Source organism: Periplaneta americana, chromosome 1 (genome assembly GCF_040183065.1).
Source record: "Periplaneta americana isolate PAMFEO1 chromosome 1, P.americana_PAMFEO1_priV1, whole genome shotgun sequence".
In the NCBI taxonomy this organism is placed as follows: Eukaryota; Metazoa; Arthropoda; class Insecta; order Blattodea; family Blattidae; genus Periplaneta; species Periplaneta americana.
In genome coordinates, this window is record NC_091117.1 from 127,899,724 (window position 1) to 127,925,764 (window position 26,041).

General features: G+C 35.8%; 1 protein-coding gene across 3 annotated transcripts in view; it reads left to right on the plus strand.

Annotated features, from left to right (window-relative positions):
* Nucleotides 1-26,041, plus strand: part of LOC138700579 (repulsive guidance molecule B-like) — a 512,050-nt gene that overhangs the window by 139,937 nt on the left and 346,072 nt on the right. For 2 of the 3 annotated variants that reach the window (XR_011332400.1, XM_069827164.1), the window contains exon 1: nucleotides 14,945-15,542. The exons of the other annotated variant lie outside the window; for it this stretch is intronic. Coding sequence is in view for 1 of the 2 variants with exons in the window: in XM_069827164.1 (XP_069683265.1) it covers nucleotides 15,514-15,542 (29 nt within the window). In the remaining variant the exon portion in view is untranslated. Of the gene's footprint in view, nucleotides 1-14,944; nucleotides 15,543-26,041 lie in introns of those variants that run through there. 3 annotated transcript variants of the gene reach the window in all.

Sequence of the window (26,041 nt, forward strand, 5' to 3'; positions counted from 1 at the left end):
GTGAAATAGTATGTAGGCCTACGAAAGCAGTGAAACAAATTAAAACAGTATTCATATTAATCGTGTGTGATATTTTTCATAACAAATACTTAATATCACGAAATTGGGTAGGTTTACCCTATTCGTATTTATTGCCTATTAGATTTGAACCTTCTTACTTTCTTGGCTGTGCTGGGGCTCAATTTCTAAGTTTAGAAATAACTTTTCGCTGCTTTAATACAAATTTTAAGTTGTTAACAGGTATATTATGTGTGGGATATAAACGTAGATGAGGTGGCATCGAGCCAGCAATTTAAAACGGGGTGGGAAGAACTGTTTATAAGCTTAGATGAATTCTTAACTCTCATGGCCTTCTCAGAGGTTGTTCCCCGGCATTCTAATTGGATTGCACGGATATGCTGTCTCTAAACTATTGCCAGTGCAATTTACTGTAATCCATTCTTGGAAGTTGCATTTTAGTTGGCAACGGATTTTGCATCGGAACCACCATCAAATTCCTACCATCACTCTATCTTAATAGTGTGATTCTTTCCTCGGTAAAACCAACAGTAACTTCCTGGCTGAACAAGAGAATATCAGAAAATGTTTAGGCTATTATTCATTCCTCGATACACTCTTAACACATTATATTCACTGAATAATTTTATGATATCTTTGCTGTGTTAACTTTTGCAATTTATAGTGATGTACCGAAGTACCTATGATATTTCTGTGCAGGAATTCTGCGTTATCATGTGATAAAGGATCGGTGGAACGGAGAAAAATTCTCCCGGGCACCGGAATTCGAACCCGGGTTTTCAGCTCTACTTGCTGACGCTCTATCCACTAAGCCACACCGGATTCCAATTCCGATGCCGGATTGAATCCTCTCAGTTTAAGTTCCATCTCTTAGTTTCCCTTTAGTGGCCAACCCTCATGCATTGTGTCACAGATGCGTGACAGTGGCACAATATCCAACACACTAATATGCAGAGGTGCACTCATTACGAGTGACTAAGTGACCGGGATCCGACGGAATAAGCGCCGTCTTAAATCACTAAGTGATTATATACGCATATCATATTATTGCGATGTACCGAAATACATATGATATTTCCGCGCAGGAATTCTGCGTTATCATATGATAAAGGATCGGTGGAACGGAGAAAAATTCTCTCCGGCACCTGGATTCGAACCCGTGTTTTCAGCTTTACGTACTGACACTGTATCCACTAAGCCACACCGGATTCCAATTGTAAGAGGCGGACCTTAAACTGAGAGGATTTAAACCGGCATCGGAATTGGAATTCGGTGTGGCTTAGTGGATATAATGTCAGCATGTAGAGCTGAAAACCCGGGTTGGAATCCCGGTGCCGGAGAGAATTTTTCTACGCTCCACCGATTCTTCATCATATTTTGCAATTTACCTGACTGACTAGTTTCGACTAGGCTTCGGACAATGAAGGATACCACTTCGAAACTAATCAGTCAAGTAAATTGCAAAGGTTAACAGAGTAAAGATATCTTAAAGTTATTCAGAAAATTTTGTAAACAATTAGAATACTTTTTATTAATGTTTGACACTCATCTCACCAAAAGGACAAAGAAAACTAGAAGGCCCAATAGACACGGAAGTACCAGTTCGTCTGGTGGTGGAACAGGACAATTTGGTATAAGGAGTTTAAACATCTCTTCAGCCGTTCAACTCGATATTTATTTTTAACTTGGTAAGTTCGCAAGTACAGTATAAATTATATGCATATTAAATTACTAATGGTACACAACAATTAAATAAAAATTATACTTTTTTGGTTTTACATTAATTATCAAAATATAAATCTAAAGCAGTGAGTGACACTTAAAACGAATGCAATAGGTCAGCGGGAATTATCAACTACCCACATCCTTCATAGCCAAGAAAAGTACAAAAATCAAAGTTTACAGCGATCTGACAAGACGAGAGCTTTCGTATAGCAGCGAAGCCTTTATTTACCTTGTGCAGAAAAAATTCATGTTCAACATAATACACGTTTAACGAGTTTTGAATACATAAACTAAGATAAAAGATCAATATTAATATTCTACTGCAATTAAAAATATAATCAAGTTCAGATTACATCGATAAATAGAGACCTAATTGACAACAATATTAGGCCTACCTCCATATTCACAGAATACATCTACCTCGAATGCTCATAACACTGAACAACAAATTCTAACTTTTTGTTTTCACCCATAATAAAAGTGATTCTTACTAATTCGAATGCCCTGAATCCGAATTTCAAATCCAAAATATCTCATCAGTAGTCATCATCATTTTATGTAAAAAATAGATTGTATTTTTTCTCAAACGAAATATTTTATATTTTCACTTCCGCAAAGAAATCTTCATGATACCTAGCAATATGCAGAGTCAATTTTGGATGGAAATATGCGCAGAACAGAAATGTTGTCATAGAATTTCAATCATTCAAATTAATTTCAGGTCTATTTACGGTTTTAAAATGATTTTCTGCAAGACTTTCGTTTGTAAATGGTTTCAGGACTCTTACAAGAAACTAACAATAGACAGAAAGCATGCCGGATTACTATCTTGCCTTTCAATATGAGATATATTCTTTTGGAATCTTTCCCCTTGTTCGTCGCTCACCTCTGTAGTTTCGGTAGGAAAAGAATCCATAATACTCGAATGAATGCAGAGAATTGTTTTCGGCGGACACATTGTAGTCAACTTCTTCAAATATAGCTCAATATATTCGTACTTATCTGCTCTAAAATTTCTAAGGAAATTGGGGCACACAGTCATCTTTGAATGCAAGCCACCCCAGTTTTTGAGTTTCGGTAGTTTTCCTTGAAGACAGGATCCCCCATGACTATGTAAATTTAAAGATCAATGAAAATATCCTCTTTTAATGTTATTTCGAAACTTGTCTCTTAAATACTGAAATCCACTCCTCTTTTTCTCTATTGCTGGATATAAATAAAACTTGTTCAATATAAGAGAAATTGCAGTACATAGACTGACAGACAGCGTGTCGAAAAGCAACTTCTCGATATAAAGGGATGGGATGTGCTGAATATATATATATATATATATATATATATATATATATATTCAGAGAATATATATATTCGTGAACATCTCGAAATCGAGCTTTTCAGTATCATAACATCATCTCTTTAAACTTCATATAATGAGAAAAAAGTCATTTTTATTTCTCTTCTCAGAATATGAATCTCATCAATTCCCCCCACCACTCTGCACTTCCCTTTGAAGGAAGTCGTATTGCATAATTTAAATAAGTTTCTGGTATCTTCTGCTGTGGCGCTAGTGATAGCGCATTCGACTAGGGGAGATCGAGGCAAGTTCGGCATTAGGGGCAACTTCGTCATAGCATTTATTTCGAAGACCTGAGCAAATAAGGGCTTGTTCAGAGGGTAGTGTATTGAGAAAACATGACAGCTTGCTGTGAAAAACGCTTGTGTGGTATGGAGAGATAGTTATGGATCTGACAGGTAAATAGCCTATATATTTTTAACTCATGGCTTATTGTAATTATGATATTGAATGTCTTAAAGAACCCGTAACGATAACATTGACGATATTAGTGAGTGGCATCATTATTTAGAACGACTAAATCTGTATCAGACTATGAGCTTGGGAAGCTGGTTGCAAGCCCCTAGTAAGGGTACTGATTAATAATTTTTTTCTTGCCAATTGGGGCAACTTCGGCAGTAAGCTGCCGATCTTGGCCTATGGAAAAGAGGAAGAAGATAGTGTTTCTGTATTGTTTGTTAACTATATAAATAAGTAATTATAACATTTGAAGTAATTTAAAGAAATTATTCGAAGGTCACTCCAAAAGTAATGCACAATATTTGAAAATTAAATTTTTATCCTATAGCTAAACTATTTTCACAGAACGTAGATACATCCTTTAGGGATAAAATGTCACTTTGCTACATAATCCCTGTTTCTTTCAACTGCCTTACCACCACGTTTGAGCCACTCTTTAGCAGCGTGCACGAGGGAGTCGTTATCTTCAAAGTTCCGCGAAGAGATTCCTTCAGTTTACCAAAGAGATGATAATCGCATGGTGCCAGATCAGGACTGTAAGGCGGATGTTTCAGTGTTGCCCATCCAAGTTTTCTGATTTGGTCTGTGATCTTGTGACTGACATGTGACCGTCCGTTGTCGTGCAATAGCAGAACATTCTGCTTCTCCCGATGTGGTCGAACACGGCTCAGTCGAGCTTGAAGTTTCTTGACAGTTGTCACATACACGTCAGAATTAATGGTTGGTTCCATGTGGCATGATGTCCACAAGCAAGAGTCCTTCTGAATTGTAAAACACAGTAGCCATAACTTTTTTCTGCTCAAGGCGCAGTTTTGAATTTCTTTTTCTTTGGTGTAGCATGATGCCACTCCATTGTCTGCCTCTTTCTCTCCGGTTGAAAATGGTGGAGCCATGTTTTATCTCTTTTCACAATTCTTGCAAGAAAGTCATCTCCACCATTCTCATACTTGTCCAAAATTTCCCTGAACACTATTTTTCGAGTTTTTTTTTTTTTGCGGGCTTCTGTCAACATCCTCGGAACCCACCTGCCACAAACCTTGGAGTGACAATTCTTTTACTATTACTCATTTGTCAGCCACAGCCATGTTGTCAAAACGCTGCACATTGTCAGGACTTCGTGCAGTGCAGGGTCTGCCGCTGCGAGGAGTATCCCGAATATAGGCTTGTCCTCTTTCACCAGATAATCTGCTTGCCCACCGACTAACGTACTGCGATCGACAGCTGTATCTCCATACACCTTTTTCAAACTCTTGTGAATTTTTCCCACAGTCTCGTATTCACAGCACAGGAACTCGATAATAGCACGTTGCTTCTGACGAATGTCAAATACAGCAACCATCTTGAAGGAGTGCTATCGTGGAGCCACTAACGAGAACGACTTAAATTAAAAATGAATACAAGCGGGAAGGTCGTATCTATGGCATCCATAAATTGCAAAGGTGTAGAATAAAAAATAAATTTAAAAAATGTTCTGCATTACTTTTTGGAGTGACCCTCTTACATTTTAGTTGCCTATTTATTACCAGTTAAATGATTCTAAATTACAAGTGGAAAACTGAAAACAAATATAACCAGGACGCACTCAAGAAAGCTCTATGTGAGCATAATAAGACAAGATAAGCCTGACATCTGCCGAAAAAATTATGGAGTGCCATGAACTACACATCAGTATTCGCTGAAAGTAGATCTTTCAGCACCAGGTGTATAAAATAAAGTCAGGTTTAAAAGAGTGTTTGCTTCAGATATGGCTGAAAATTTGAAGCAGTATGCAATCAATCCGCAGAAAATATTTTTTGGAAAATCTAGAGTGGAATTTCGAAGAGTAGCCTTCGGATTCGCAGAATCCAATCATGTAGAGCATCCTTTCAACACAAACCAGAAGATGGCTGGAACTGCCTGACTTGAGGCTTTCATGAAGTCAAAAAACTGTCTAAACAAAGATTAGCCACACAAATGATGGGCATATGAACATGTACAGACATGAAAAATTTATTTGGACACTTCATTCGTGATATGTTCAGATATTAAATTTAGTCCTGTGAGAGTTTGTTATGCTGTAAATGAAATCTGAACTCGGAAATAAGCTACTTTGTTGAGGATACAAATACTGACGAAGTTGCCCCAGAGTGCGGGGCAACTTCGGCAAATGTAACGTCTTTAATTCATTTTTGTTTTTAATTCAATGCTTCACTTTTTTATAAATTCTGATCCATATACATAATATAAATATATCATGTGTATTTATCATTAAGATTTTGAAACATAAATTGTCTTTTTATTGTACTTATGTGTGTGTTTAGCTTAACGTGCCGAACTTGCCCCGACCTCCCCTACTAATTCAGATAATCTGGGTTCCATTTCTGCCTAAGAAATTTAAATTCATCTCTCTACATACTGATTTGGTGTAGGCCTATGTCGTTTGTCCTTTGTTTGTCTTATGTTGCCTTAAGCTGTGGTCTTGCTTATGCTAATCATATGAACACGGAATCCCGAAAATTGTAGCCATCTATAGTTGATTCAAAATCAACACGTAATGGACGACAGAATGGACAAACATTGACTTTGATCTCTATTGGATCTTCTATTACAAAATGGTGACTCATTTAGTGATCTTCAGAGCCGCGCTTCATGTTATTTCCATTTCAGTTTTGTAATCTATTATGCATGTCGAGGCTATTTAAAGTACAGTGTGTCCGCAGAAACATTCCGGAGTTATAAACTACTATAATTCTGTTAGTAAGTGTTTTACGAAAGTTATACCGGTGTCATTAGAAAGAACAGCTCAAAGAATTTCAGGAAATGCGTAATTGATAATTGTTGACCAAAACAACAGATGGAAGCACAAGAAGAAAGAAAAAAACTCCGTTTCTGCTATTTCTCTTGTCATGAAGGCATTGTTGGATATAAGCATCATCATCATCATCATCATCCGTCACGAATTAGGCCTGTGTAGACCTGTTTCGGCCCCATCTAGCAGTCTTCTAAAGGGTCTTCCTAACCGTGGATGTCCTCTGCGTTGATATTTCATCATCATTTTGGGGATTCTTGAATTGTCCATTCGTTTTACATGGTGTAGCCAATTTAGTTTGTATCTGTTTATTTTCTCTTCTACTGACTCTATTTCTAATTCTTCCAATATTTCTTCATTCCTTTTTCGATCTAATAGAGAATACCCTGCTGTCCGTCTGAGAAAGCAAACTCTGTTAAATGATCTGAATGTTAAATTTTCAAGTCTGTCTGACTTCTGTGTTTTCTGTTGACACTAATGACTATGATGAAGACCTTTCAGCCAAATTCATTTTTAGTGACGAGGCAACGTTCCACGTCAATGGAAAAGTAAACAAGCACAATGTTAGGATTTGGGGAAGCGAGAATGCACATTTCATTTTGGAGGTTGAACGTTACTCCTCTAAGCTAAATTTGCTTATATCCAACAATGCCTTAATGACGAGCGAAATAGCGGAAACGGCGGTTTTTTTCTTTCTTCTTGTGCTCCCATCTGTTGTTTCGGTCAACAATTATCAATTACGCATTTCCTGAAATTATTTGAGATGTTCTTTCTAATGAGCAGACATCGGATTCTAGGGCAAATGCCTATTTTGTTTCTTTAGGAGAAAAGTAAAAATAATTATTAATATTTGTGTTTCATGGAAATTGAAAGGTATTCAAAGAGTTTTATAGTGCCCTAAAATGCCCTAAAACGGTTATTAGAGCCTAATTTGTTAATATTCGCCTAAAAATGCCTAACTCACTGTAAAGTTTCGCATTTTACTCTTATTTTTTATAATTTATACATGCATTCACTGCGAAATTTAAGGCATTTAAAAAGTGGAAAGTTTGCTTCACACCGGCCATGAAACCATTGATAAAGGAAACAAAATGTTTTGAATCTCACGACACTCGCAATAGATTTCACCGAATTTAACATGTTTGGAGGCATAAATGCCGACAAAGAACCAACCTTAGTTTTGAAGCAGGCAACAATCACAACATGTGCTGCTACCGATTCAGAGATATACTATACTATAAAAATGACTGTTTTCGGTCTGAAACCGATTAGCTGTACTGCCCTTCAGAGTGTCATAAAATCACAATTTTTGGAGAAAGAGTGTTTTTGAAATATTTATGAAAAGTCGTAAAACTGCGAATTAGTAGGGTAAACCGTTACAAAATATTTAAAAGAATGGCCCTCCTAGTGTTAACACTACCAGGAAATGCAACAATAAGTGGAACATTGTATTTTTGTCCAATTGAATCTCAATAACAACGGTTCATTTGAATGCTCGTTAACAGTTTCTCTTTCCCTCACCTTATTTGTGTTGAGAAGTTTTGAGCGGTAGGACGTTTTCCTGTGAAGTTTAACGCGATAATGCCGAAAAATATAAGTGCAAAATCTACATTGATCCGGCAATGGCTAACAGAATATTCAGAATTCACTTATGATGGAAAAATAATATTCTGTAAGATTTGTAGCAAACAGGTATGTAACAATAGTTGAAATATATAAATTGTATTAATTTTAATGAGTAGGCCTATAATATTTATACATTGACTGAGGTATAATTCTTTTTAAGACCACTACACTTTAACCTTTTAAATTCCGATAGTTAAAGTATTTGCAGGTCATTAAAATTTTGATTGTTCTAACCCTCTAACTTTGTGATAGAAATACGGCAATACAACAATTAGGATTTTATTTTAATTCAGTTTACTTTACATTTTTAGATTTCGCAAGAAAAGAAGTGCCACCTAAAGCAGCATGTGCAAGGAGCGGCTCATAAGGCTAAAGCTCAGCAGAAAAATCATCTGCAACAAACTTTACTAACACAGCCTACTTCATCCAATCTCAGCAGCAATTTCTATGCTGATTTAACCAGAGCGTTTGTTGCTGCTAACATTCCCTGGAATGCAATTGAAAATCCGGTTTTAAGACAGTTTTTACAAAAATACTGCAAACAAAATATCCCATCTGAGTCGACCCTAAGAAAAAATTACTTAGACAGAATATACAATGAAACTTTAGCTTCCATTCGGGAGGATATAGGTGATTCTTACATATGGGTCTCTGTGGATGAAACCTCAGATCCTATGAATAGGTATATAGCAAATATGGTAGTAGGAAAACTTAGTCCTGATGGACCTTCGATTCCACACCTCTTATGTGTTAAGGAACTTTCGAAAGTGAATAGCCAAGCCATTGCTTATTTTGTAAATAAAGGCCTACAGTCTTTATACTCAGGTAATATAGACGATTCTAAAGTTCTGTTGTTTTGTACTGATGCTGCCTCATACATGGTTGCTGCAGCTCCACTTCTTAAAACATTTTATCCTAACCTCACGCATGTAACCTGTCTAGCACATGGCCTTCACAGGGTTTCTGAAACAATCCGGAATGAATTTCCTCTTGTCAATTCGTTTATTTCTAACACAAAAAAAAAATGTTTTTGTAAAGCCCCATCCAGGATTTCAATATTCAGAGAGAACTTTCCAGATATCCCACTCCCACCTCAGCCGGTTGTTACACGATGGGGAACCTGGATTCAGTCAGTGGTGTATTATTCTAAATATTTTAAAGAAGTGGTCACAGTTATTGGTAAATTACCTGAAACTGACAGTGCAGCGTGTGTGAAAGCAGTGAAAGATTGTCTGAATGACTCACGAGTGAAAAACTTTTCTTTCATACCTGCAAGCATTGAACAATTAGAACGTGAAAAACAATCTCTTTGTAGCCAAATAGCAATAGTAAAGGAAGCTCAAGTGAACATACATTCTGCTTTGAGCGAAACTGGGAAAAAAGTTAAAAATAAGTGGGACAACGTATTAAATAAGAATGTAGGATTTTCATTGTTGGAAAAAGTATCAAGAGTGATATCGGGGGAAAGTGAAAATGTTCCAGTAAGTATTGATGTTTCTATTGTACCTAATTTAAAATTTGCGCCTCTCACATCAGTTTCGGTTGAAAGAAGTTTTTCTGCTTTCAAAATGATTCTCAGTGACAAAAGGCAAAGGTTAACTGTGGAGAATTTAGAAAAAATTCTGGTGGTGTACTGTGCAGATAATTATAATAAAGTCTGAGCATGGAACTGAATTTCAATAAATTAAATTGAGTAATCTTGATATCAATAATCATTATTTCATTAGTTTCAATATATTAAATTTGTGCAGCTCTGTTTATAAATATAATATAGTATTCTTTTTTAATGTTTAAACATACTTTTTTGTGCATATTTTAGTGTATAACTAAAAATTTCAGTAAAAGAAATAAGTATGGTACCTTGATGTGCCTAAAATGCCTATTTTCATTAAAATAGAGCCTAATTTTACAAATTTTGAGCTTATTTTAGGTGCCTAAAACTGCAATTTTTAGTGCCTAAAAATCCGATTTCTACTAATGACATCGGTATGAATTTCGTAAAACACATAGTGACAGAATTATAGTAGTTTATAACTCCGGAATGTTTCTGCGGACACACTGTATTATTAAAACGCTTTTAATTAATTATGCCAAGGTAAGTATTACAGCTATACAGTTACTAATGTCATTTGAGAGACAGAAACTGGAAGCTTTACATACTCAATATAAGCTCTATTCCTGACCCGACAAATGTCCAGTCTGTAATCCAGTTCATCCCATTCCCTTGATGCTCTTTCTCACTTGTTCCTGTCAATAACTGTATGTACCTGAGCTAATTCTCAACTTCAGTTCATGAATATGTAGTAGTAGAGATGGTACAGACCCAGAAACAAAATTTGGGCCACCTGAGTTTTCCAAGTTCCAGTTATAACATACTGCACATGCTTAGTGTTCAATATGTTATAACTGGAACTTGGAAAATTTATTGGAAAATTTATAACATACTGCGCATGCTTAGTGTTCAATATGTTATAACTGGAACTTGGAAAATTTATTGGAAAATTTATAACATACTGCGCATGCTTAGTGTTCAATATGTTATAACTGGAACTTGGAAAATTTATTGGAAAATTTATAACATACTGCGCATGCTTAGTGTTCAATATGTTATAACTGGAACTTGGAAAATTTATTGGAAAATTTATAACATACTGCGCATGCTTAGTGTTCAATATGTTATAACTGGAACTTGGAAAATTTATTGGAAAATTTGTAACATACTGCACATGCTTAGTGTTCAATATGTTATAACTGGAACTTGGGAAATTTATAACATACTGCGCATGCTTAGTGTTCAATATGTTATAACTGGAACTTGGAAAATTTATTGGAAAATTTATAACATACTGCGCATGCTTAGTGTTCAATATGTTATAACTGGAACTTGGAAAATTTATTGGAAAATTTATAACATACTGCGCATGCTTAGTGTTCAATATGTTATAACTGGAACTTGGAAAATTTATTGGAAAATTTATAACATACTGCGCATGCTTAGTGTTCAATATGTTATAACTGGAACTTGGAAAATTTATTGGAAAATTTGTAACATACTGCACATGCTTAGTGTTCAATATGTTATAACTGGAACTTGGAAAATTTATTGGAAAATTTGTAACATACTGCATATGCTTAGTGTTCAATATATTATAACTGGAACTTGGAAATTTTATAACATACTGCACATGCTTAGTGTTCAATATGTTATAACTGGAACTTGGAAAATTTATAACATACTGCACATGCTTAGTGTTCAATATGTTATAACTGGAACTTGGAAAATTTATTGGAAAATTTATAACATACTGCACATGCTTGGTGTTCAATATGTTATAACTGGAACTTGGAAAATTTATTGGAAAATTTATAACATACTGCACATGCTTAGTGTTCAATATGTTATAATTGGAACTTGGAAAATTTATAACATACTGCGCATGCTTAGTGTTCAATATGTTATAACTGGAACTTGGAAAATTTATAACATACTGCACATGCTTGGTGTTCAATATGTTATAACTGGAACTTGGAAAATTTATAACATACTGCACATACTTAGTGTTCAATATGTTATAATTGAAACTTGGAAAATTTATAACATACTGCGCATGCTTAGTGTTCAATATGTTATAACTGGAACGTGGAAAATTCAGGTGGTCCAAATTATGTTTCTGGGTCTGTACAAACTGGTTATTCTTAATATAAACCTATAAAAGTAAGTCAGACGGAGTGAGATCGGAGGAGTGGGGAGGTCACTTCATTCACGTTTACAGCTCAACCTTCCCAATTCAACGGTTTGATAGCATGAAATTCAGAAATTAGTCAACATTGCTGTGAAAATTATAAAAATTAAAGATGAACATGTCATGTTCTGTAAACTGCGACATTAGAGCCTGACTCAGACGAAGATAGTTTACAGGAGTCAAGTGCTTGAAGCAAGTGGCATGGTCGAGACTGTGAAGTTGTGACTTGGCGGTCAAGCAGAATTTGAGTTGACGATTTTCCCATGATCCGCTGACTCCACCACTTTCAGCGTCCGAATGCTAATTTGTAGGAACTTGTCAGCAGGTAGCGTAGCGCGCGCTTATGTGTGATTAATTCTCTGATTAAATTAATAGCTAATCTAATTTAGGTAACGAAATTAGCAGTAATTTAAATTTCAAACCTCACCTTACAACAATTTATTAATTCTGCTTACGATTCTGGGTTTTGTGATTCGAATTTATTAACGCAACCTTCTGTTTTCATTTTACTTTATAATCACTTAGTAGTTATAATAGAAGCAACTTGGAATATGCTATGTTAATTTTTAAAAACAAAATTCATTCAATTGAGTTAATATAGAATAAATTCCTTAGGTTCCTATATTAAAAAACATTCAAAATACCCTGTCGATTCCAGTTCCAAACTAGATTACTAAGATCAATTTTTGGTTTGCATATGCTCAATTACAGAAGGATGATTCGATATTTTTTCTAAGAAAACATTTTAAAAATATTATTTATTCCACTGAAATACTCAAACTGATTCCATTTTATATCCCTCCAAATATATCTACAATAAATTTGATATTTAATATCCCAAGAGCGAGAAACATATTTCATACGAACTCACCATTAATTAAATGGTAGATATTTCTAAAAAAAACTACACCAAAGAAAGCAAATTTTCACTGGCTTCTGTGAGATGTAGGCTATATAGTGATAAACACATGGTTTTAGTTTGCAGCCACAAATACTTTCAATATAAAAATCGTTCGATACTTACCTGTATATTCTAATGCACTGTTGTAGCCCCTGCCCCCAATACTTGTTACGAATATAACACTCCAGAACGCAATACTAGGGAAACTGATTATTTTCATAGTAATTCGTTCTGGACCTCTCGCGTGTTATGTTAGTAATTTGTAGCTTTTCTGGAGAATTGAAAATTAAAATGTCACGCAACTTGAGAAAACTGATTCATTTTCCGGTACAGAGAAGCCAAATTTATATTTAAAAATGTATATAATTCATGTCATAGCATGTTTTTATTTTTCCCTGGAATAAACAATTTATTATCGATTTATTGAATTTCTAATCTTTTGTCAATACTGATTCGTTATACTCCACATCTATTTTTTATGTTTTCATTTTTTTATTTCTACTGCCAATGAGCTGTAGCCTATATTCGTATTTTATAAGTGTCGCTCATGTAAATCATCAATAATTATTGTAAGTTAAATTGTTCATTTATATTTAGTCTATGTGAAAAAGGTACTTTGATAGGCATCCAGCCTGTGTACTTTCTTATAAGTTACAATAAATAAATAATGTAAAATTTTTAGAAGTGCATGAGAGATACCAACTTCTGTTGAATATGGCATGAGAAATATTTCAATAAAATAACAAGAGGGAATTATTTATAATGTTGAATATTTTTTAAAATGTTGCTGCTGTAAGCTATACCTAACCCCTTAAATTTGTTACTTAACTGGAGACAAGAAAATGGAGTTTTCATACATTTTACAAGAAAATTTATGTAAAATTGTCACCACAGAAGCATGACTCTGGTGATCTTATTCTTCAACATTCTTCTGTGATTCTCCTTCTATTCACATGCATGTAATCGCATTATTGTCAATTCCTTCTTCCTTTTCAAGTAATTGCAGTTGAGTAACAGAATTTAGATTCTTTATCGATGCCTGATCAAGCAATCTTGTTATGAGTTATTCTGAAGATAACATAACAACAGATTAACTTCGTGATCTGTAAGGAATTGCATTTTTAATTTCGGAAGAAAATATTTCATTCCTTTGCTTCCTTTACGTTTCAGTTAAGCTCCTAGACGTGTTAACTTAATTTTTCTCCTTAAATACAGTAGCGTATCAGTGTATGGAATGGTGACGAGCCCAAGGGAAATCCCCAAGTCAATAACGGAATGAATGGTCCAGGAACTTAATGGAATAATTTGAAGGGAAGCGTCCTTCTTCCTTTTCAAGTAATTGCAGTTGAGTAACAGAATTTTTTATTCTTTATGGATGTTTGATCAAGCAGTCTTGTTATGAGTTATTCTGAAGATAATAATAGCTCGCGCAAGGAACGATTACCGAAAAGCAATGGTGGTGTTGCTGTCTGTTTTGACGTGTGTATGTAGGCATGCCGAGGGGGCAAAAGGTACGGACCGGTGGAAGTACTGTCTTTTCCAAGAAGATGAACAAAAATGTAGACATCGCTGTGGAAATAAAGAACGTAGCAAGAGAAAAATTCGAAGCTAATAAAATTAAACGCGCAACATATGTTTACGAACGAAATAATAATGCCATGCGATACAAGACACGTATTCACATGCAATGGAACAAACTAAAGTCGTAATGCAACTATCACAACGCAAGACTGATTCTATCGATGTCATATCTCTTCCGACATCATTCAAGCTATCTCGTGACCTTTCATGTCGCCCGCTCTTCCTTATCGCATTGTTTGATTCGCATTCCTTCCGTAGGTATTCCCTGCTTGCGAGACCTATAACAATAGATTAACTTCGTGAACTGTAAGGAATTGCATTTTTAATTTCTGAAGAAAATATTCCTTTTCTTTGCTTCCTTTGCGTATCAGTTAAGCTCCTAGACGTGTTAACTTAATTTTTCTCCTTAAAGTACAGTAGCGTATCAGTGTATGGAATGGTGACGAGCACAAGGGAAATCCCCAAGTCAATAACGGAACGAATGGTCCAGGAACTAATGGAATAATTTGAGAGGAAGCGTCTCCCCAACGTTAGAGGAGAGAATTAAATCAACGAAGGGAACAAACTGCATTCCCATTCCAGTGCGATAGGAAACACCTCGTTGTCTTTTGTTTGTGACCTGAGTAATGTAGCCTGATAACCTCCGCTACCCCCCTCGGTCGAGTCTGTTGCAGGCAGGGAACTCCGATCAATGCAAGTCCACTACGCAAGGGTAGTACGGTCTCCGTCGAGGGGTTGCGGATGGGGGATGTCGTGCAGTTGGGATCTGCGCCAGACTGCGGGGCGAGGTCTCACAAGGAAGTTCCGTGGTGAAAGTCTCGCAATACAATAAAAAAGTGAATACACACACATATATAGTTAATTCTTGATTTACAATCATATTTTGGCTTTGTGTCAACAGTTTCGCTATGTAGCTCCGTATTGCAAAGTAACTTTTTTTTTAGTGAATGTAATAGTGAACATTATATGCTTACGCGAGTGCTTCATACTTCCTGTAACATAATTTGTGCCACAATTCTCGGATACTTTCGCTATTAGCTTCTACATTTAGAACACATAAAAAAAAAAATCAGAAGATACCTGCCATAAATTAAATCTCCGCACCTGTAGTAACAGTCAAGTGTGGGTCTGCAATCAAATCTAACACAAAATGCAAACCTAGTGACAGTAAAGAAATGAGACTCACCCCTATCATGAATTAACTGTTTATAAATTTGTGAAGGGAGCCAGTCAGCTGATGGCTGAGTCAGCCGGCGCATGTTTTATTGATTCTGCGATGGTGACTTGAGAAGGCGAGCCAACAATCGATTACTTGGCAATGGGGCCACAATACAATTGCCAGTCAAGGTAAGGTCAGGTCACGTCAGTACATGGGAATTATTGAGATCAGATAGCTTCATTTTGTCTTGCTGTAACATCTGTATTACTTAGCTCTATAGTAAAGTGTTACGTGTAAATGTAATAGAAATTTCTAAACTGCAGTTGGTAGACCTGAAGAGCGTATATGGGAAATCCTGTTTCAAAACAACAAATTTAAACAAGAATCGGGCATACTTAGAGTAATTGTGAGTTGTTAGACTGCGTACAACTCTCAGTAATAATTGAATATAGGTTAGCTATAAGACTTATTCTATATTGCACGATATTTTCATATGGATAAAATCACGTAGTAAAAATTATCAAACATGACAAGTCACAATGTACAATAAATTTAATGTTATTAAGAGACAAACATGAAATCAGATTAAACATTTATTTCTTTATTGATACTTTTTCAAGTTTAGTCTTTACGACGTAGAAGAATAAATTTGAATGTAAAATATGTTACACTGTAGGTATTTGTATTATCAATACATATGTTTGGTGTACTTAAGGTATTTTCAATATTATATATACAGGATAATTATTGTAATGCGACATAACTCAATAACTCGAATGCAAATGCTTTTATTCAGTGAACCAGAGGCCTATTTCGTGAAAGTGTGAAGCAATACTTCAAGTAAATTTGCTTGTAATTAATTCCAATCAGGAAAATCGTGCCCAACGAAAGTTTCTTTTACGATGGTATTTTAATGTGCCACACTTATTAGTTTCAATTATGTTTGCGTTAATTAGTAACTTAAACCTATTTGTCTTATAGAGATCTTAATGGAAGGAAGGTTACACTTTCAAATGCTATTGATATTTGACAGATTATTATTTTGAATAAATTTTATTCAGCTTCCTCCAAGTGAAGACTGCCTACAAGACAAAGCTTACCATAAAATTGTTTTTTTTTTTTAATAAATGGTAGATAAACAATTGTAATGGAAAAAAAAAAAAGAAAACCATGAAGCAAGAAAAGAAGAAGGTACACAATTACACATAATTGAAAACGACTAAAAAAACATAATTAATTCCAGAAGAAACATAAAATTTCCTAGTATCTATTTGCTATCAGGTGATCACAGTCGTCTATTTAGGATTAGATGCAGGACCCAACTTAAGTGAGCAGATCGCCATAGGAAAGAGATCAATCTATTTAAATGCAGAGGTGGTTTCTGGATTTTTATAGATCCCTTCACTGCAGACAGAGATACTTCAGTGACAAGAGTTTGTCTTAGATCAAACTGCTTGCAAAAATGCGCGAATCTTTTTGTGATGGTCCCTCTAGCCCCAAACATTAATCCAATAACTTTTATCGACGTTAAATAATATTTTTCCTTAGAATATGGTATAGTGGGGTCGTATATGTCGCATTTTTCCTGATATACCTCAGTAGGTTGATTTTCGTATGTTTCCATCCTTACAGTTGGATCAATTATGAATCCGCTTGTTGATCTTGTCGGGATAGCGATGATGTCAATACGCCTTGTAGACCCATTTGTGGACAAACCACAGACCTCCTCTTCTGCTTGGTAGTTTTTTCCTCTTAGGGCTGAAGCTAGGAGGGATCGAATCTTGTGGTGACGACTGTTCCTCAGTAGTTTCTTCATGAGGGCAGGCTCCCAGAATGTGAGCAAGTGTCTCTTTCTCACTCAGACAATGTCTGCAGTAGGTTCCGTTCTGAGACCTACCTGGTAGAGCACGTACTGGACATACATTGGCAGTCATCTTAATAGTGTCCTTCCATTCGTTGCTGGTCAATCCATTCGGTCTAGATAGACATTTATTGCCAGGCGTGTATTCTTTGCATAGAATGATTCCCTTTCCTTTTTGAAGCAACGTACACCAGGAGTCAAATTCTTTGTCTCGTAGGGAGAAGCAGAAGTGAAAATTAGTCACATTGACTACATGTATCGAATATATAAAGAAAAAATATTACATAGAAAAGCTATTAATTAATTATACTAACTTCGAGGATAATTTATTAAATACCAAAAAAATCTTGAAAAAGCTGATCTTCAATTTTAGTACATTACTTACTTACTGGCTTTTAAGGAACCCGAAGGTTCATTGCCGCCCTCACATAAGCCCGCCAGCGGTCCCTATCCAGAGCAAGATTAATCCAGTCTCTATCATCATATCTCACCTCCCTCAAATCCATTTTAATATTATCTTCCCAACTACGTCTCGGCCTCCCTAAAGGTCTTTTTCCCTCCGGCCTCCCAACTAACACTCTATATGCATTTCTGGATTCGCCCATACGTGCTACATGCCCTGCCCATCTCAAACGTCTGGATTTAATGTTCCTAATTATGTCAGGTGAAGAATACAATGCGTGCAGTTCTGCGTTGTGTAACTTTCTCCATTCTCCTGTAACTTCATCCCTCTTAGCCCCAAATATTTTCCTAAGAATCTTATTCTCAAACACCCTTAACCTATGTTCCTCTCTCAAAGTGAGGGACCAAGTTTCACAACCATAAAGAACAACCGGTAATATAACTGTTTTATAAATTCTAACTTTCAGATTTTTGGACAGCAGACTGGATGATAAAAGTTTCTCAACCGAATAATAACACGCATTTCCCATATTTATTCTATGTTTAATTTCTTCCCGAGTATCATTTATATTTGTTACTGTTGCTCCCAGATATTTGAATTTCTCCACTTCTTCAAAAGATAAATTTCCAATTTTTATATTTCCATTTCGTACAATATTCTCGTCACGAGACATAATCATATACTTTATCTTTTCGGGATTTACTTCCAAACCTATCGCTTTACTTGCTTCAAGTAAAATTTCCGTGTTTTCCCTAATCGTTTGTGGAGTTTCTCCTAACATATTCACGTCATCCGCATAGACAAGCAGCTGATGTAACCCGTTCAATTCCAAACTCTCTCTGTTATCTTGGACTTTCCTAATGACATACTCTAGAGCAAAGTTAAAAAGTAAAGGAGATTAGTGCATCTCCTTGCTTCAGCCCACAGTGAATTGGAAAAGCATCTGACAGAAACTAACCTTACGAACTCTGCTGTACGTTTCACTGAGACACATTTTAATTAATCGAACTAGTTTCTTGGGCATACCAAATTCCATAAGAATATCATATAAAACTTCTCTCTTAACCGAGTCATATGCCGTTTTGAAATCTATGAATAACTGATGCACTGTACCCTTATACTCTCATTTTTTCTCCATTATCTGTCTAATACAAAATATCTGGTCAATAGTTGATCTGTTACGCCTAAAACCACACTGGTGATGCCCGATAATTTCATCTATATATGGAGTTAACCTTCTCAAAAGAATATTGGACAAAATTTTGTACGACGTCAACAAAAGTGATATTCTCGAAAGTTACTACAGTTAGTCTTGTCCCCCTTCTTAAACATAGGTATGATTATGGACTCCTTCCATTGATCTGGTACAATTTCCTTTTCCCAAATAGCAAGTACAAGCTTATAAATTTCGTTAGATAATGCTCTTCCACCCTCTTGTATTAATTCTGCTGGAATTTGATCGATACCTGGAGACTTATAATTTTTCAGATTTTCTATCACAATTTCCACTTCAGAAAGTGTGGGTTCGGGTATATATGGCTCAGCAGTTTGTATTTGAATTTCGTCCCGATCATTTCTATTTGGCCTATGTATATTTAGTAGTTGTCCAAAATAGTTTTTCCATCTGTTCAGGATTGAATGAGGGTCTGCAAGCATCAATTTTAGTACATAACTAAATTAATTAGTTACGTGTAATAGTTGCAAGTAATGTCATTAATTAATAAGCAGGACTTAGAAGTTCATGCGCTCGCATGTTTTGTTCAGGAGATATATAATACATACACACGACAGCAGACTATCATCTTTGAAGCCATCCTCAGTGATCTTACGATTACCATGCTGAATTCCAGGTTCCCGGGTTCAAAGCCGGTCGAGAGTGCTGGAATTTAAAGGACAGTAATACCCTTAGCATGGCTCCGTTCGGGAGAGAAGTAAAGCTGTGGGTCCCGTGTCATACATTTAGGATATGTAAAAGAATCCTGAACCTAACAGAGGACACTAGATGAAATTCGTCAGACATTTCCTTCCCACATTAAATTTCGACCTCTGCAATTGACAATGTTGTTAAATAATGTAACACCACCCTCAATATTAAAGTCCATTAAACATAATCTTGCGTTACGTACGTAGGTAACTGTATAATTATATCTTTCTTATAAATGTATTACTATTTGCATGTTAAATTTTCTAAAATCTTTTATTAAGAAAAAGATATTTCCTGAAGGTATGGGTAAAAGATCCTAGATAATGTTGATGTAGGTCTTTAGAATACTTTTGTAAAAGAATCATGCAAATAGTTAATTAATCCTAATTTTTTTTATTTTAAATGCTTCACGTTGCAAAAAATAAGTATACAAATTTGATATTATTTTTACAGGTAATTATTAGCCATTTCAATATTCTGAACAATTTTTTTTATAAAGCGTAATGTATGCATATTAAGCATTAAAGATTTTGTTCATTTAGCTTTTATAGTAATTGAGCTATAAAAAATTAATTTCACTAAATTTTTGCAAATAAATGCTGTACCTTTCCCCTTAAAACCGCAGCTAATTATTGATCGTCAACTGAAATTCGTCGCTGATTTTAGACAACGCAAACTTTTATCTACGTAGAACTTATAGAGAATAAATGTAATTTTATACTCATTTAGCATTCGTACTATTAATAAAACAAAAACTTGTTGATATATTATTGCATCATTATTGGTCTTATTTTCTTTCAGGGTAATAATTACATGCATATTTAAGGCAAGAACTTTCGGGCCTTACTAATAACAAATTACGTATTTCCTAATAATTTACTTGACTGTATAGGCTTATTATTTTTGGTTGAGAAATGTATAATAACTACGTTTTATAAGATCTTCAAATCTTTGTGATTCAAGTACCGGACATTGCAGACTATTTCGTGAGCAATAAAGATCAGACATTTCATGTGAAACGTGGCAACAGTATAGACATAGAATACACCCCATGAATAGGCCTATAATAGTTTCCGCTTTAGCTCAAGTAGTAGCTACAAACCCATACGATCTAAGTTCGATTCCTAGTTGAGAAATGTGTTCCTTGTCTTGTGTTTGTCGTATATTGTTTTAAGCGCCATGTTGACCACTTGATCAAAGAGTAACACTACTTGTGAATGTCGTGCTAATTAAAATCATTCACGTGGGGAGAGAACAAAGATATCGAACGTCCTCGAAAAACTTGGGAAGATAACCTATACTTCTTGTGAGCATATTATTATTATAAGATTATTATTTATTATTATTATTATTATTATTATTATTATTATTATTATTATTATTATTATTATTAGGATTACGCATTTGACCCTAGGTGCTGAAGTATCCGGATAATGATTTGTAGCACTTTCCAGTTTTTGTATGCAGCACAATAGTAACTGCCCTTAATATGACAGGAGCGCCTCAGTATTCCTTAGTTCAGTGGTTCCCAAAGTGGGGATCGCGACCCCCAGGGGGTTGTGTAAGGAATTGAAAGGAGTCGCGACATGATTTAAAAAAACAATACAAAAAAGTTTTATTAACATACATTTATTTTGTATTTAGAAACATTAACATAAACAACGTTGAACATAAGAATAAAAACATGTTTCAGTATTATAGCGATGTACCGAAGTACATATGACATTTCCATGCAGGAATTCTGCGTTATCATATGATGAAGGGTCGGTGGAGCGGAGAAATCGGAATTGGAATCCGGTGTGGCTTAGTGGATAGAGCGTCAGCACGTAGAACTGAAAACCCGGGTTCGACTCCCAATGCCGGAGAGAATTTTTCTCCGTTCTACCGATTTTTCATATCATATGTACTCCGGTACATCGCTATAATATACTATGCGCATATAATCACTATAAGACGGCGGATCCCGGCCACTTAGTCATTCGTAATGAGTGCACCTCTGCACATTAATGTGTTAGACATTGTGCTCCTGTAACAATCTGTGACACAGTGCATGAGGGTTGGCCACTAAAGGCAAACTAAGAGATGAAGCTTAAACTGGGAGGATTCAATCCGGCAACGGAATTGGCTTAGTGGATAGAGCATCAGCACGTAGAGCTGAAACCCGGGTTCGAATCCCGGAGAATTTTTCTCCGCTCCACCGATTCATCATGTTTCAGTGGTTATAAATTTAAAATAATCATTAATGCAATAAATGTTTCTGTTTTTCAGAAAGCAGCTTCTCAAATCTGGACTGCGTATTCGATACACACACTGATATCCTTTCTAATTTGAAGGAGATTTCTCGGTTTTGTTTTGATGATAATAATCATATACGAGAACCTTATTCTGCAAAAATAAGCCTAAGACGTTGTAAATGCTATACAGATTTTTAAGAGCCCTTTACAAACTCGAGATACATTCTCTTGATCCAAAACTGCTCTACATTTTGCAAAAAAAATAAATAAATAAATAAAATAAATAAATAAAAAAAATAATAATAAAAATAAAAATTAACCAAGCTATTGCTTCAACATTCCATAACTAAATACAGTACCAGGAAAAAGTAATGGGCCGAGTCTTGATGGTAGTCCTCAAGTATGTAGGCAACAAGTTTCGCAAGACTATCCACAAGTAGCATATATACAGGCGTTCTTGTTTACTGCACATGCGCAATGCGTTGTCTCTGGAACTTTGTAGAATTAGGCGGCCCATTTCTTAATCTCGAACTGTACACATTTCAGTAAGTCTTTCCTTAATGTATATATATATATATATATATATATATATATATAATTTTTTTTCCCCCCGAATTTCAGCCAGTTAAACGCAACTGTCTGGAAACGGATTCAGTATCCATCTGTAACTGTCGTAATTGTTTTCATTTCTTCCGAAAAGTACTCAAAAAGGTCTTGTTTAAAATTATGTAAACTTAATTGCAGTAACTGTCATATCATACGGTGCGTAGCTAAATTTTCCATGAGTTTTTTAATACACTGGAATGAATCAAATTGCATTTTGTCAAGTGATGTCGATCATAAATCAAATTTCGTTATAAGTCCGTCGATTTTATCTTCGGCTGGTATTGTGTTAACATCTTTTCTTGTAAACTAATATATCGTCGTTGTTCCTGCAATAACTCCTATATTCAAAATATAACATTTTCAGCAGGAAGAAAAAAAAAACACATTTATTCATCCTATGGTAGCCGTACATAGGAGACTGTGAATTCTTACATTTTCGAAACGAAGAAATATAATTACATAATATATAGGAGATTTTATTATTTGCTGTATCACTATGTAAGTTATTTAATAGAGCAAAAATCTGAAAATCAATAAATACAGTATGTCAAATAGGAGTTATTGCAGGAACAATGACGATATGTTCGAAAAAATATATCAGCAGGGAGAGTCAATTTAAGAAGCCAAAGACACCTGGAAAATAGGCTGCATATTCCGATTTCTCGTTCTGTAGGTAGGCCTACCAATATTTTAGAAGTTGGAACGTATCCACAAATTTTCACTAAAAATTGTCGTTATTTTTTATTTTACAGGCATTTTTAATTTTCGGTACTATAGGGGGAGGGGGGAGTCGCAAACAAAAGTTTCGCCCAAAAGTAGGTCGCACCTCCAAAAAGTTTGACAACCACTGCCTTAGTACATTGCCGAAAATGTTTATGAACAGAAATAAGAGAGATTATAATCCCAGAATTGTAACAGGTGTTCTTTCGTAATAATGTATCCGATTTGAAATAGACACGATAACATACATTGAGAAATGGATGAAAGCGTTCCAATAGCCTTATCTCTAAGGTGGAGCATATTCGCATAGAGGTGTGCGTCACATCCTCAAGGAGATCTCTGTCCTTTCAGCAAAAATTTGTACACATATTTTACCGGAAATGACAAAGTTAATACTTGGAAAGTCTTTCCAGTTTAATGTCAATGTGTGAGAAACTTCGAAATGCATATCTCGTTTACGAGCTGTAATAAATTTTTCAACTTTCTTAGTAAACCTATAGGTACACTTAGCGGCAAAAAGAATGGGCCGGCCGACAATTTCTAAGTTCCAGAGACATACATTGCGCATGCTCGTCTCGTCAACGCCATAGTTCACTAGGTAACACATAATTAAACCATTTAAATTTGCTGTATTTTGTTTAAGAGGCTAAAATATGTAATACAATCGAATGGCGGGTTGATTCTAGATACATCAGGGCTCTTGAAGAGTGAAATAATAATAAAATTGATGAATACAAAATCGACCGGAGCGAATATGAACAGGAAAACCATGTATTATGCCGAACTGATATAAACAGTTGCAGTAGCGTTAAGTTGTTACGGCATTGGTATATTGAACACGTTAGTACTAGTAGCTCAAGGTTCGAATCTCCCCCAATCTTCTTTTTTTTTTTATTACAAATTTGCCATCATATGTGTCTCGCAAAGCTATAATTATGTGGCGATATATCTTAGAATATGCCAAAACTCTAATAAATAATAAACCTCTCTCTTTCAAGCAATACTGCTTTCTATTAATATAACGTTCTGTCTCGTCATTACGCTTGAAGATGGCACAGAAACAATAACTCATTGCCCTGATTCAGACAGGACTTCGATTGGAGAAATGTCATTTTCTCCGACCAGGTAATTGTCTCCAGTAACATTCTGTGTATGCTACTCTCCGACAGGACTTTGATTGGAGAAATGCCATTTTCTCCGACGAGATAATTGTCTCCAATAGCAATGATAGTACTGCCCTAGTTTATTGTATGAATGACCACCGATACGCTTCGCGTGAGGGTCGCGTGTTGGGGGTGGATGTCATACGATGGGGCAGGACTTCTGGAACGCATCCACGGTCAGTTTACGGCAGAAGTCTACGAACACATTTTGGCAAATGTAATGATCCCTTCCGCCCGAAAACGATATCCAGAAGGAACACATTTCTTCCAGCAGGATAATCATCCGATACACACGGCCAACCGGATTCAAAGATAGTTTACGAGGAGGCGTGATGTCGACCCATTCGGCTGGCCTCCAAATTCACCAGATATGAATCCTTTTCAAAATTTGTGGGCTGCAGTCAAAAGGATCCTACGCTCTAATTGGGCAGAACAACCACCCGTTCGGACACATGAGGAATTGTGGGACAGAGTTCTAGATGCAAGGGAGAGTAATAGTAGGGTTTAAGAAGGGCGCGTCAGCTACTATGGCTATTTGCGCCCTTATCTAAAATTCTTAATGTAACAAATACATAAATAATATAATAATCAGAGTGCTAAAAGAACTAAAAAGCGTTGTCACGATAAAACGAGGCACACAAATGCAGTATACATAAGGTGATTTCTACAGAATCATAAAAGTGAGCAATTCTACCACACTAGGTGGTATTCAAGACGAACAAATAAAACAATAAAACTAAGGCCACCAGAGATAACTTGTCAATCATATTTTAAAACCATAAAATTTTATAAAATATTCGGATGTATAAAGTCCGAAATGTCAACTATGTAAAATCAAATATAAAACAACAAATGTAACCTCCGGATGTAAAGGGTCCGGAGGATGAGTAAAACGGATCAATAAAAAACTAAATCACCTTATCCAAACCTGTATTTGATAAAAATTTCAGAACTGCATTTGCACAATTAAAATCATTTCCAAGAGCGTCACGTAATGTCGGCCGAATTCCATATTGCCTCCGTGCATGGTCATATTTCCTGCAACGCAATAAAAAGTGTTCCACCGTAAGTGGAACATGGCACATATCGCACTCCGGCTGAGGTTCGCCACGTAGGAGATGGCCGTGTGTCAGATGACAATGGCCAATCCTCAACCGGGTGAGTAAAACCTCCTCGTGTCGCGACGCTCTTGTAGACGAATCCCAAACTCTAACAGTATTCTTTATATTTCGTAATCTGTTTCCCTCTTGTGCAAACCATTCTCCTTCCCATTGCCACCAAATTTTATATTTCAAGTAGTTTCGAATGTCCTGCCACCTCTCGCGCCAATATACCAGAGAGCCATCCAGTGCGCCAGCCCTGGCTGCAGCATCCGCGGCCTCATTTCCTGCAATCCCTACATGGCCAGGAATCCACACTACTCCAATCTCATAATCAGAGCAAAGGAGAGTATGGAACAGCTGCTGAGTTCTTAAGACAAGCGGATCATCACAATTAAAAGACTGCAAGGACTGGATGGCACTTAAAGAGTCGGAACAGATAAGGAATCTGCCCCGAGGTTGCCTAATTAAAAACAATAAAACTCTGTAAAAAGCATAGAGTTCAGCAGTAAAAACACTAGTATATTGGCTTAGTCTGTATTTAAATATCTCTCCATTTGTAACGAAGGAACAACCAACACAATCATTTATCCTGCAAGGGAGAAGATGGCCAAGAATTTAGATATGTTTCATAATCTTGTGGACTCCATGCCGCGCATAATGAGGGCAGATGTTG